This window comes from Narcine bancroftii, chromosome 1, assembly GCF_036971445.1.
Source record: "Narcine bancroftii isolate sNarBan1 chromosome 1, sNarBan1.hap1, whole genome shotgun sequence".
NCBI lineage: Eukaryota > Metazoa > Chordata > Chondrichthyes > Torpediniformes > Narcinidae > Narcine > Narcine bancroftii.
Genome location: NC_091469.1, coordinates 207830120 through 207842919, shown reverse-complemented (window position 1 = coordinate 207842919; position 12800 = coordinate 207830120). Strand labels below are relative to the sequence as shown.

The 12800-nt window shown below is 45.3% G+C and overlaps 1 protein-coding gene across 3 annotated transcripts in view; it reads left to right on the top strand.

Moving 5' to 3' along the window:
- The window catches only part of notch1b (notch receptor 1b), a 122202-nt gene that overhangs the window by 58114 nt on the left and 51288 nt on the right, over positions 1–12800 (top strand). For all 3 annotated transcript variants that reach the window (XM_069889833.1, XM_069889823.1, XM_069889814.1), the window contains exons 5-8: positions 2193–2315; positions 3315–3548; positions 6814–6969; positions 7272–7457. In XM_069889833.1, the coding sequence (XP_069745934.1) occupies positions 2193–2315; positions 3315–3548; positions 6814–6969; positions 7272–7457 (699 nt within the window). The remainder of the gene's footprint in view (positions 1–2192; positions 2316–3314; positions 3549–6813; positions 6970–7271; positions 7458–12800) is intronic.

Here is a 12800-nt window from a genome sequence, read left to right as displayed (position 1 = left end):
CACACACACACACACACACACACACACATGCCCCACCCACACACACAAACACACACCCACACAGAGTTATGGACATATATACACAGACATAGAAACACATACACAGACACACACATGCACAAAACACACATACAGAGTTATAGACACACAAATGGCAAAACACACAACACACACACACACACACACACACACAGATTCACAAACACTGACTCTCATATGTGCATACATTAAGAGATAAGCAGACATTTACATATAAAACTGCAGATTACTGGAAATGCACACACTGAAGCAGGAAAGGACAAATTATATCAGAACTAGTTGACAGAATATGCAACCATAAACTGGATTCCATTGTCTCAGTTTTTTATTAATTAATTCACAGGAAATGGGTTGGTGAAAAGGTCACTAAGTTGTCAGCTCCTGAAGGTGCAACCAAGTTGTTCACTAAATCACGCATTAAAGGATAAGCTACAGTGTAAGACTGAAGCCGTGTTCTGATCATGGAAAGACAGCAAATTTCTGTCCCTTAAAGAACATTGTTGAACTGATTAGGTTGAATTTGCTGCTTTCGAGCTGAAAGATTAAAAGAGTTCAAGCTCCACCCTGGTGATTCAAGCCCAGAGTCTGGGCTAATGGCGGCCATTGCTGGAGGAGCGGTACATTGCTTTGGTTGTTGTGGCAGGTTCCTCTGTTCTGGCAGGCATTGTTGTCTTTCAGCATCTTCTGCCCTCAGTGGAGGGAAGAAGCTGGAAAATTTCTGCCAATCTTCCACATCAGTTTTCATGCAGCAACATATGTACCAGACATTGTCTTGTTGCTAATTACGAAATGTTGCTGTGCACTAGTTAGCTGCCATATTGAACTGAACTGTGTTCACGGGCTCTGGAGTACTGGTGAGGGTGCATGAAGATTAACAATAACAATTACAGTACGGAAACAGGCCATCTTGGCCCTTCTAGTCCGCACCGATTTATGTGAAATTCCACTAATTCCACCTACCTGCTCCCTGCCCATAACCCTCCTACCCTCTCACAACCATGTACTCATCCAACCTCCTCTTAAATGACAAAATTGACCCTGCTGCAACCACCTTCTTCTAGAAGGTCATTCCACTCAGCCACCCCTTGATGAATCAAATCCATTACTTCAGCTTCTATTTCTTATATTCTAATGGAAAACATGGAGCACTAATAAATCAATCACACAGTGCCACGTCCTTCAACCAAAATAATTTTTTTTTCCTGGAAATACGATGACGATCATTTTTATAACACCTGATAATATGTTTTCCCTGTGTTCCTGACACAGACACTATCTTTTGTGGTGTGGTAGATCCCCAGGTTACTTAAGTGTTCAGTTCCTGAAAACTGTCCGTAAACTGAATTTTCCATAAGGTTGGAAACAATTTCCCCCAATATTGTAATGGAAAATCTTTAGTATTGTCAGTGCTTGGGGTCTGATCTGCAGAGAATAGATTGGGAAATGACACTTTAGCTGATAGGAGTTCTTCCATATGATCGATGGGGAATGTTAATCTGAATGCAGTCTGGATGGTGGGGAGGGGGCGGGGTGTTGATCTGCCAATCAGTGAGGAAGCTATCAGCAGTTTAAGAACTGAGTGTTCACTGATGAGAGGTGGCTTGGGGTTCGTAACGTTTGATCTTGCAGGACGGAGAGTTTGAGGAAGGAGAGTTAGAAAATTGGTGTTTTCTATCAGTGATCTCTGCATTGTTTCCCGGTGAAGAGATTCAAGTATTCTACCTGAGAACATTCAGAGAAGAACTTATACAAAGTCGTATTTTCCCAAGTCAAGATCCGTAACTTGACGATGCCCCATGACTGTATGGGAACTAGGACAGTGTTGAGTGAGCACTGCCTGTATTGGGCACACCAGGGGCAGTGGTCTTTCCAGCAGAGGCCAACACTGGTATGCCTGCCAGGTAGCTAAGTGACTTACATTTAGCCTCACTGGCTCCCCGACACTTCATCTGAGGTGTCCCTGAAGCAGGAAAGAAATGGCTTAAACAATTGCTTAGGTGTACTCGCATTTCCAGGGAGCAGACTCTATCTTATGAAATTAAATCTCGTCCAATTCCATGTTGGAAGCTCCCAGAGTCTCTCGATCATGAGACCTTAGAGTCTACACCTGCCATCTGTTTGCTGAGTGACTGTTCTCTGTTTGGGCACTGCAGGGTTCTCTGGCCAGCACTGCGAGGTGAACGTGGACGACTGCCCTGGGCACCAGTGCAAGAACGGAGGGTTGTGTGTGGACGGGGTGAACACCTACAACTGCCAGTGCCCCCCGGAATGGACAGGTGAATGCTCCAATAGATTCCCAGGGGCTGTCTTCCACTCTTTAACTTTTAATTTGGACTTGCAGCACAGTAACAGGGCCCATTCAGCCTACGAGCCCATGCTGCCCAATTACACCCAATTAGCCTACCACCCCCGGTATGTTTTGAAGGGTGGGAGGAAACGGGAGTGCCCACAGGAAACCCCACACAGACTCGGGGAGAACACACCAACTCTTTACAGTCAGTGCCAGATTCAAACCCAGATTTCTGGTGCTGTAATGGTGTTGCGCTTACCTCTGAGATAACCGTGTGGCCTTTCATTCTAAGGAAGTGGTGGTCTCTCTTCAAGACATAGGGCTTCTTGGGCCAGACCTCCTTTGAGAATAAATTGCTCTCAAATCCTTCAAAATCTTTGTATTTAATCTCCTCCACCACTGGAATCCATGCTTTCATCTGCCCTGATGCTAGGCTGTCGAGCACTTCAATATACTGACCAGTTGAAATGGGACCTCGTGGGATGAAATGCTGCTATTTAAAAAGGGCCTAGAGGGTCAGAGACCTCTTTGCAAAGGCTCATTCAAAATTACCTCCAAATGAGCCTCTCAGCCTTCCAATTAATGCACAGCTGTGGCATATTTGGCCGTGGAGAGCATCACAGTCCTTGCCTGATGTTCATTCTGGGGGTGGGGATGGGGGTTGTGTGGTGAGGGTTGGGATGGATGGTTTATCTAGGTAGCAAGTGAGAGCAAGAATTCTGGCTACTCTTTAGTCATTACACCTTGCTTCTCAGGCTGAGGGGAGATTACCGTGGTTTGGGGAGCCCAGCCCCCTGCCTGCACCATAGCCAGGGAGTTCTGAGTAAAGGTGGCTTCCAGACAGTCTCCCTCTGCCTCCCATAGCAGGTCAGATTTTCAGGCTTGGGAGGGGAGGGAGTGGGGTGTGGGGGGGGGGGGGGTTAGCTGCTGATTTTTTGAAGCATTTTTTTATTCTCTCTCCAACCACCAATCCCACTCGTCACAGGCCAGTTCTGTACAGAGGACGTGGATGAGTGTCAGCTCCAGCCCAATGCCTGCCAGAACGGAGGAACCTGCCACAACAACAATGGAGGCTACAACTGTGTCTGTGTAAATGGTTGGACTGGAGATGACTGCAGCGAGAACATCGATGACTGTGCCATTGCTGCCTGCTACTCTGGGGCCACGTGTCATGATCGTGTTGCTTCCTTCTACTGCGAGTGCCCCCATGGCAGAACAGGTACAAGTGCAATTATTGCACACTGTCTCTAACCTATTATCACCTCCAACCTTTCCCTGTCTCTGGCCTATTATCACCTCCAAACTTTCCCTGTCTCTGACCTCTCCACCTCTGACCTTTCCCTGTCTCTGACCTCTCTCACCTCCCACCTTTCCCTGTCTCTGACCTCTCCACCTCCAACTTTTTCCTGTCTCTGACCTCTCCACCTCAAACCTTTCCCTGTCTCTGACCTCCCTCACCTCTGTCCTTTCCCTGTCTCAAGTCTATTATCACCTCCAACCTTTCCCTGTCTCTGACCTCCCTCACCTCCAACCTTTCCCTGTCTCTGACCTCCCCCACCTCCAACCTTTCCCTGTCTCAAGCCTATTATCACCTCAAACCTTTCCCTGTCTCTGACCTCCCCCACCTCCGACCTTTCCCTGTCTCAAGCCTATTATCACCTCCGACCTTTCCCTGTCTCTGACCTAGCTCACCTCCAACCTTTCCCTATCTCAAGCCTATTATCACCTTCAACCTTTCCCTGTCTCTGACTTCCCTCACCTCCGACCTTTCCCTGTCTCAAGCCTATTATCACCTCCAACCTTTCCCTGTCTCTCACCTCCCTCACCTCCGACCTTTCCCTGTCTCAAGCCTATTATCACCTCCAACCTTTCCCTGTCTCTGACCTCCCTCACCTCCAACCTTTCCCTGTCTCTGACCTCCCTCACCTCCAACCTTTCCCTGTCTCTGACCTCCCCCCACCTCCAACCTTTCCCTGTGTTTGACCTTGCCCACCTCCAACCTTTCCCTGTCTCTGACCTCTCCACTTCCAACCTTTCCCTGTCTCTGACCTCCCCCCACCTCCAACCTTTCCCTGTGTTTGACCTTGCCCACCTCCAACCTTTTCCTGTCTCTGACCTCTCCACTTCCAACCTTTCCCTGTCTTTGACCTTCCCCACATCCAACCTTTCCCTGTCTGTCCTGTCTCCATCTCTGACCTCTTTGTCTCTGACCAGTCATCACCTTTGACCTCTCCCTAGTTCTCGCGTGTTCTCACTTCTGACCTCTCCTTATCTGCGACCTATCCTCACCACTGGCCTCTCCAATGCTGACCCGTCCTCACCTCCGACTTCTTCCCCTAATATGTCGTCACACTGATCTCTCCCTGCCTCTGCCCTTTTGCCATTCACAACTCTTGCTGCTTTTAACTTAAAGCTGCATCTGATCATTTGTCACCCTGGAAACTTTTACCTTTGACCTTTAGCCAACTCTGACATTTGTTGTCTCAGATCTCTCACCAACTCGGAGTTCTCCCTGCCGGTAATCTTGCTCTCCCTGACCTTTAACTTCACTGCTTTCATCACCATTGATCTTTACCCTACTAGCTTTCACTATCCTTGTCATTTCACTGCTGCTCGCATTTCACCACCATTTCACACTGATCCACGTGAGTGAGATGGTGCTAGTTGGTAGGAAAGGGTTTTGAGAGATAAACTGCTTAGATAAAAAGAGTCTAATGAGCTGAGCGAGCAAAGAGAACGAGAGTGAGAATAACATCTAATGAAGAAACAGAAAAGAATAAACAAGGCCCCACATTTCTTCAATAAAATTCAGAAGTGTTGTCAAATTTGTAAAATATTTATTCTACAATGTTAAATGATCAAAATGGCTGATATTAAAGGACTACTTGTTGCGATAAAGGGTCCATTTGAGTGGCTCTAGCTGGAAGAACCGTTGAAGGCGCAAAAATATTATTTACAAGAATTCTAGCAGAACTGATGGCTTTCAACCACCTATAAGGGTTAAAAGTTGTGGCTCAGTTCTCTAGAAAAAGAAGGTGTGGGGGGTGACCTAATGAGGTTTTTAAAATAATGCAGATGCTTGATTGGGGAGGTGGTGGTGAGGATGATTCCTCTCTGGAAGAGAGAAAGCCCATGGTCACAAATGCACGAAAGTCACTGGTTCATCAAGCAGGGCTCACAGGAGGGTGATCTCATTTATCAGGAGTGCAGAACGTACTTCATCAATGTAAGGAGAAGCTGTATAGAGAACAGAGGAAGAAAGGGACGAGAATAATCTGTACATGGGGTCATTTAATTTAATTTTGAGCAGGGTAACAGGCCCTTCCAGCCCACAGCCCCATGCTGCCCAAATACACCCACGTGACCAATTAACCTACAAACCACACTATGTCTTTGGAACGTGGGAGGAAACTGGAGCACCCTATAGGAAAATGATACAGGGAGAATGTACAAACTCCTTACAGCTAGTGGCAGGTTCAAATCTGGGTTAGCACTGTGATAATGTGACTCTAACCACTATGCCATTCGTGCTGTGCCATTAAAATGACACGAGGAGGGATAAGGTTTGTGTTCAGCATAAACAACAGTATGGACTGCCTGGGCCAACTGGTCTTTTCATGCTTTCCAGCAGCAATGGGGATTGGTAGATGCTGGATAAGTGTAGTTTCTGGTTGCTTGAAACTTACTCTTGCAATGCCTAACTAATACACCTGCATTAAGAATAAACAGTTGAAAAGACAAAAACACGTTACTGTACTTACATTGAACAAACTTCATTTGCATGAATATATAAACCTTAAAGCATTTTACTCTATTTTCAGTCACATTCTTTGAAAACATTTAACTGTCACTGTATCTGCAGGTTCCTCCCCCTCTATGGAGCTGCCCGAAAAACAATAACATCATAGATAATTAATACCCCCCCCCCCCCACCATGTTCCCAAGTTTACAGATAAAGCCTCTGACCAGGGGAACTCTTACTAAGTGGGGACAAGGAGACACTTAAAGAGAGTCACCTGAACAGCGAGCGGCATCAACCAGCTCTTCATCATGGGCAACGCCATTGCTGTTTCACACAACTTTATTCAAACAGCTGCTATGAGCAAAGCACGACCAAGGCCTCCACCGGCTGAATATTTGCTCCCATCTTCACCAAAGGTTTTTGGATAACCTCAGAGGACATTTACTTTTGCAATTTAAAACCTACATATTTTTCACCTATTATTTTATTTTAATTTTTAAATTTATTTTCCTTGATTTTTTTTTAATGGCTGCTTGAGGCTGCCAATTGCTTGAATTTCAAATACCAGGGGTTTTATTGCACAAGCTAATCTCTGAATAAAGGTTTGGATAACTGATAGATGGAATGGGTGAATGGGAATTTGGGATACTGCTCACATGAAGAATTGACTGGATGGGCTGAATGGCTTTTTTGGTTCAGATAGATTCTCCATGCTGATTCTCTTCCTTTGCCTGTTCTGTAGGCCTTTTATGTCACCTGGACGATGCCTGTATCAGTAACCCCTGCCACGAGGAAGCCAACTGCAGCACCAACCCTGTCAATGGGAAGGCCATCTGCATGTGCCCAGCAGGATTCTCAGGGACCGCCTGCAAGCAGGATGATGATGAGTGTTCTTTAGGTAATGCGGAAAGCCTTCATTCTCCATGGTGCGCTGCTGTGTTCATCCTGCTCTCCCACCCCAAAGTAGAATTCTGCTCACCTTCCTTCAAGGGATGTGTTGATGGAACACCCAGAAACACAACCAGCTTGAAATCTCGATGATTTCTCACAGGAAAGAAGCCACCAACCTCTGAAAGCATGGAAGTGGCTGAGGGAAGGGAAATGAGGGAGAGTAGGGCAGTGGAGCGGGAGGCGTGTTGGTTGACACAAAATGTTGTCTGATGGTCTTTTAAAGTTCCTTTTCCCTGAATTCTTCCACAGGATCTAACCCCTGTGAACATTCAGGGAAGTGCATTAACACACTAGGCTCCTTCATGTGCCAGTGCCTTGCTGGATATCATGGCCCTCGATGTGAGCTGGACTTCAACGAATGCATGTCCAGTCCATGCCAGAACGACGCAACCTGCCTTGACCTGATTGGAAGGTTCCAGTGCATTTGCATGGCCGGTAGGTGCAAAAGCCCTTGGCAACAAATGAGCTATGGCATGGGATTGGCCGGGAGGAGTAATGGGACGTGGGGAGTACAATAACGTAGAAGTGGATATAAGGATCACTGCTGTCTCTAATTTATATCAATGACCTAGTTACCATGAACTTAATCAAGAGCTTATGTAATTTGTAAAAGTGTCATGTAATAAGTGCGAGGACAATGACCACAGACTGTGGATGAATCTAAATGTCATATATATGTAGAAACAGGCCAACTTGGTCCTTCTAGTCCATGCCGAGCTCTTTCTCCCACCTAACCCCACTGATCTACACTCAACCCATAACCCTCCATTCCTTTCCCACCAATAAACATATCCAACTTCTCCTTAAATGAGAATATCGTGCCTGCCTCCGCCACTTTGTCTAGAAGCTTGTTCGACACACCCAACACTCTCTGAGTAAAGAAGTCTCCCCTCATGTTTCCTCTAAACTTTTGCCCCCTAATTCTCAGCTCATGTCCTTTTGTATCTCCCCCTTTCTTAAAGGAAAAAGCCTCTCCACATCAATTCTATCTATAACCCTAATAATTTTAAATACCTCAATCAAATCCCCTCTCAACTTTCTACGCTCCAAATAATAAAAACTTTTAACCTTTCCCTATAACTTAGACCCTGTAACCCCAGCAACATTCTGGTAAATCTTCTCTGTCCTCTCTCCAAAATGGCGGAGCACATGAGGCAGTAGGCAGAAGATGAAGGACTGGTGACACTAACTTGGCGGTACAGTTTTATAGAGGATTCAGAAACCAAGAGTTTGAGTGTTGTTGCTCACATGAACAAACTGAGATGGTTGCTGAGCCTGAGAAATCGCACGTGGACCACTGGTTTTCAATAACAGAGGGACAGGTTATAATGGAAGGAGTATTGTGCTCAATGACAGGGGAGTTCGAATCCCACAGGTGGAAGTTAGAAAAGGTTATTAAATGTAAAATAAATCCAGAATCAAAAATTGTCATCAATGATCGTCACTATGTCTGATTGGTTTATGAATGCAGTGAAACACGAAAGTCTGCAGATGCTGTCTGTGATTGTAGTAAAAACACACGGAAATGCTGGGGGATCTCAGCCGGTCTCACAGCGTCCATACAGGGTAAAAATCTAATACCGATGTTTAGGCCCTGAGTCCTTTTTCAAGGTATAAGCAAAAAGCAGGCAGGTATCTTAATGAAGAATGGGAGATTAAGGGGGAAAGAATGAGTGGGAGGGGTTCAGACAAATAAAAGGTGTTAATTGGATAGGAAAGGTGAGAATTGGTTTTGACTCTGTGAAAGGAGACAGAGGGAAAAGGAAAACAGAGAGAGAGAGAGAGAGAGAGGAGAGACAAGGGAAAGAAGATGGTAGGGGCAGTGTTTTAGCAGAAAACTGAGAAGTCGTTATAAATGCCGTCCTGTTGGAGGGTGCCCAGACAGAAGGTGAGGCGTTGTTCCTCCAATATGCAGGTGGTCTCAGACTGCAGTGCATGAAACCATGGACAGATATGTCAGCCAGGGAATGGGATGGAAAATTGAAATGGGTGGCCACTGGGAGATCCACGCTATTGCGGCGGACAGAGTCGAGGTGCTCAATAAAACGATCTCCCAGTCCGCATCCAGCCTCTTTGATGCAGAGATCAATGTCTTGCCAATGGAGGGTTTACTAATGTGTACACAGAGAACTAAACTTGCCATCCGTGTCTGGTCTGGATCTCATGCCCCACAGATTCCTGACTACCTGCAGCAGCTTGGATGTACCAAGTGTGGCCAGATGCCCAAAATATTTAAGGTCAAACCGGGTGTGAAATCCAGCCCAAACAGCCTAAAAATAGCAAATTAGATTAGATTCAACTTTATTGTCATTGTGCCAGTAACATACAGAGCTAATGAACAAATAAAATACAATTAACATCCAAGCAGAAGTTAAAATATAATGCTCTATACTAATAACTACGTGCAAATAAAAACAAGTGTATTCAGCAAGCAAATAATTCTAAAAGTACTGACAGTACAATGTGGGTGCAGAACCACACAGAGCTGGGATTTCAGGTTCAGCAGGGTCACAGCCTCAATAAAAAAAACCTCTGGATTCCTTTAATTATGGAAGATTCTGTACTACAAAGTCCTGAATAACACGCAGACAAATTGACAAAAAAATCCTGCATCTAATAACTATGGATATAAAAAAGTCTTAAACAAGGCTACAAAAATCTAGAAATCTAAGTTGAAGTGTTAATTATTATCGTAACATTTGTACATATCTGATGTAAAATGACTCAGTAGAGATGGTGTTGGCTCGAAACTGTTCCAGCAGAAATTGTTTCTGGACATAATATTGCCTCCAGCAGTTCTTGTTGCATTCTGTTTCTCAGTTTCGTTTTGATAAGTTTCATCTGAGATAAAGTTCTTTAAAGGGCTCAATGCTTAATCATTTTCTGGGTATCCAAATAATTGTATATCCGATCTCTCAGAAATTTACCTACTGCTAACAATTAGCATTCCTTAAAAATGGCTTCTCTCTCCCAGGTTTCACAATAATGCTTCTTGTATTTTGTCCACTTTCCCAAGAGGGGTGCACCCTGCTAAAGGAATAAATAGTGAAGGTTAACTAACAAGAGTGGATAGATTAATACAGCCAAATAATGGCCAAAGCGGACAGGGTGATGGGAGGGGGAGTTACTGCAATTTCCTTTCAATATTTTTATTGACATTGAAATTCCACTTGGAAAAATGCAAAGTACAGATGGATATATCATTTCATCCAAGGTACCCCGCCCTCTCAATCAGATTATATTATATTGGTACATTATATCATCAAAATAAGATCTAAACCCACAACCAAAAACGAAGCTGTTTGGCAAAAAGAGGAAAAAAATTACCTTATTAGTCAACACCTCTACATTCATATCAAATCAGAGATGGTGCAGATAATGTTGATTTTACGAATTTTCAGTTGCCATGGGAAGACTCTGTCCGTACTTCCGATCTCGATCGAGTTCCAACTTCCAATGCTTACCCGCAGCACGAGGTTTCGATGATTTTAGTCGGTGGTGATGGTCCTCTGACACCGAGTCTGCCTCTGTACCACACCGACCGGTCCTCCAAGTCCGCTGCTGCACCTCTCTGCCCGGTCCTCCGAGCGCCCCACTGTGGCCCAGCCACTTTTACAATTGCCCTGCTGTTCCTCCCTTTTGCTTCACAAAAAAAAACACAATTCTTAGACGAGGCCCAAGCACCCACAACCCACAAACGTTCAAATTTTCCCGTGGCCGATCTCCAAAAGAAGCCCATTTAGGCGGGAAAATGGCCCATCTGGCAACATCATCCTTTCAGGGCCAGGGATGGGTAGGGGATAAAACAATGAAATGCTGACCTTGCTGAACCTGAAATCCCAGCTCTGAGTGGTCCCGCACCCACGTTGTACTGTCAGTACTTTTAGAATTGTTTGTGTGCTGAATTCTTCAGCATTTCTGTGTTTTTACTACAGGTTTTTGTGTTTCACTGGGGACAGGGACAAGTTGCATTAGAGTCTGGCCCACTCAACCTCCCCCTGATTTGGCTTATGTATGCTAGGTTTGGTTGCATCTGCTCTCAAGAAAAAAACAATGATGTTGAGTTTGGATTGGGCTGGGCTAACACTTTAAAAATAATTGAACTCAGTACCCATGCCAGGAGTCTGGTTAGCCAACCTAGCTTAAGACTTGATTCTACATGTTGGGTTCACAGGATTACAAGATCTAGGAGCAGAAGTAGGCCCATTGGCCCATCTAGTCTGCTCCTCCATTCTAATCACAAACTGACCCATCTTCCCACTCAGCCCCACTCCACGGCTTTCTCCCCGTAACCCTTGATGCCCTGACAAATCAAATACCTGTCAATATCTGCCTTAAATACACCCAACGACCTCACTTCCACAACTACCTGTGGCAAAAAGCCCCACACACTCATGATGCTCTGACTAAAGAAATGTTTCCACATCTCTGTTTTAAATTGATACCCTTTTATTCTAGTGCCCTCTTGTCCTAGACTCATCTACCATGGGAAACATCGTTGCCACATTTACTCTGTCCAGGCCTTTCAGCATTCAAAATGCCTCTAAGATGTCCCCCTCATCATTCTGTACTCTTAACGAGTACAGTCCCAGAGCCTCAGGTCATGACAGGCATCAGAATGGTTCTAAATTCCCTGCTTGGCTGTGAATGGGTCAGGTTCAGGCCGGTTTGTAATTTTACATCTGAGTAAACTTGCAGTTTGCATAAAGAGTTTTCTTATCAGGAATGGCGTGGCTGAGACATTTAGGATAACAGCAGGATTTAACAAATGGAAATGGATTGAGCATATTCTTTCCTGGGGCCCTGACTTCACAATCAAAGTTGGGCCACTGAGAACCGGACTGCTCTTCTTCAAAGAGCTCTCGAATCCAAAAGATATAGGAGCAGAAACAGGCTATTCAGCCCATTGGGTATGCCCTGACTCAGTTGGCGTAGCAGTTAGCACATGCCTTTACAGTTCCAGGGATTTGGTCTGGGGTTCGAATCCCGCGCTGTCTGTAAGGAGATTGTGCATTCTCCTCAAGTCTGCGTGAGTTTTCCCTGGGGCTCTGGTTTCCTCCCACCGTTCAAAGTGTACTGGGGCTGTAGGTTAATTGGGTGTAATTGGACGGCATGGACTGATGGGCTGAAATGACCTGTTACCGTGGTGCATGTCTAAATTTTCAAAAAATTAATCATGAGCTGATCCATTTTCCCACTCAGCCCCATTGACCATCCTTCTCCCCATAACATTTGTCGCCTTTTGAGGCTGGGGGTCAGCTCAGTATTCCAAGAAGGAGGTTGGTTGGTTTTTAGGGAGAAGGTTATCCTCAGATTTGGAGTTATGGTGCGGAGCTGGAGGAAGTAAGGCCAGATCAGGTTGCTGAGAGGACAAGAGGAAAGAGCTGGAAAGAGTAAGGCCAGATTAGGTTGCTGAGAGGACAAGAGGAAAGAGCTGGAAAGAGTAAGGCCAGATTAGGTTGCTGAGAGGACAAGAGGAAAGAGCTGGAAAGAGTAAGGCCAGATTAGGTTGCTGAGAGGACAAGAGGAAAGAGCTGGAAAGAGTAAGGCCAGATTAGGTTGCTGAGAGGACAAGAGGAAAGAGCTGGAAAGAGTAAGGCCAGATTAGGTTGCTGAGAGGACAAGAGGAAAGAGCTGGAAAGAGTAAGGCCAGATTAGGTTGCTGAGAGGACAAGAGGAAAGAGCTGGAAAGAGTAAGGCCAGATTAGGTTGCTGAGAGGACAAGAGGAAAGAGCTGGAAAGAGTAAGGCCAGATTAGGTTGCTGAGAGGACAAGAGG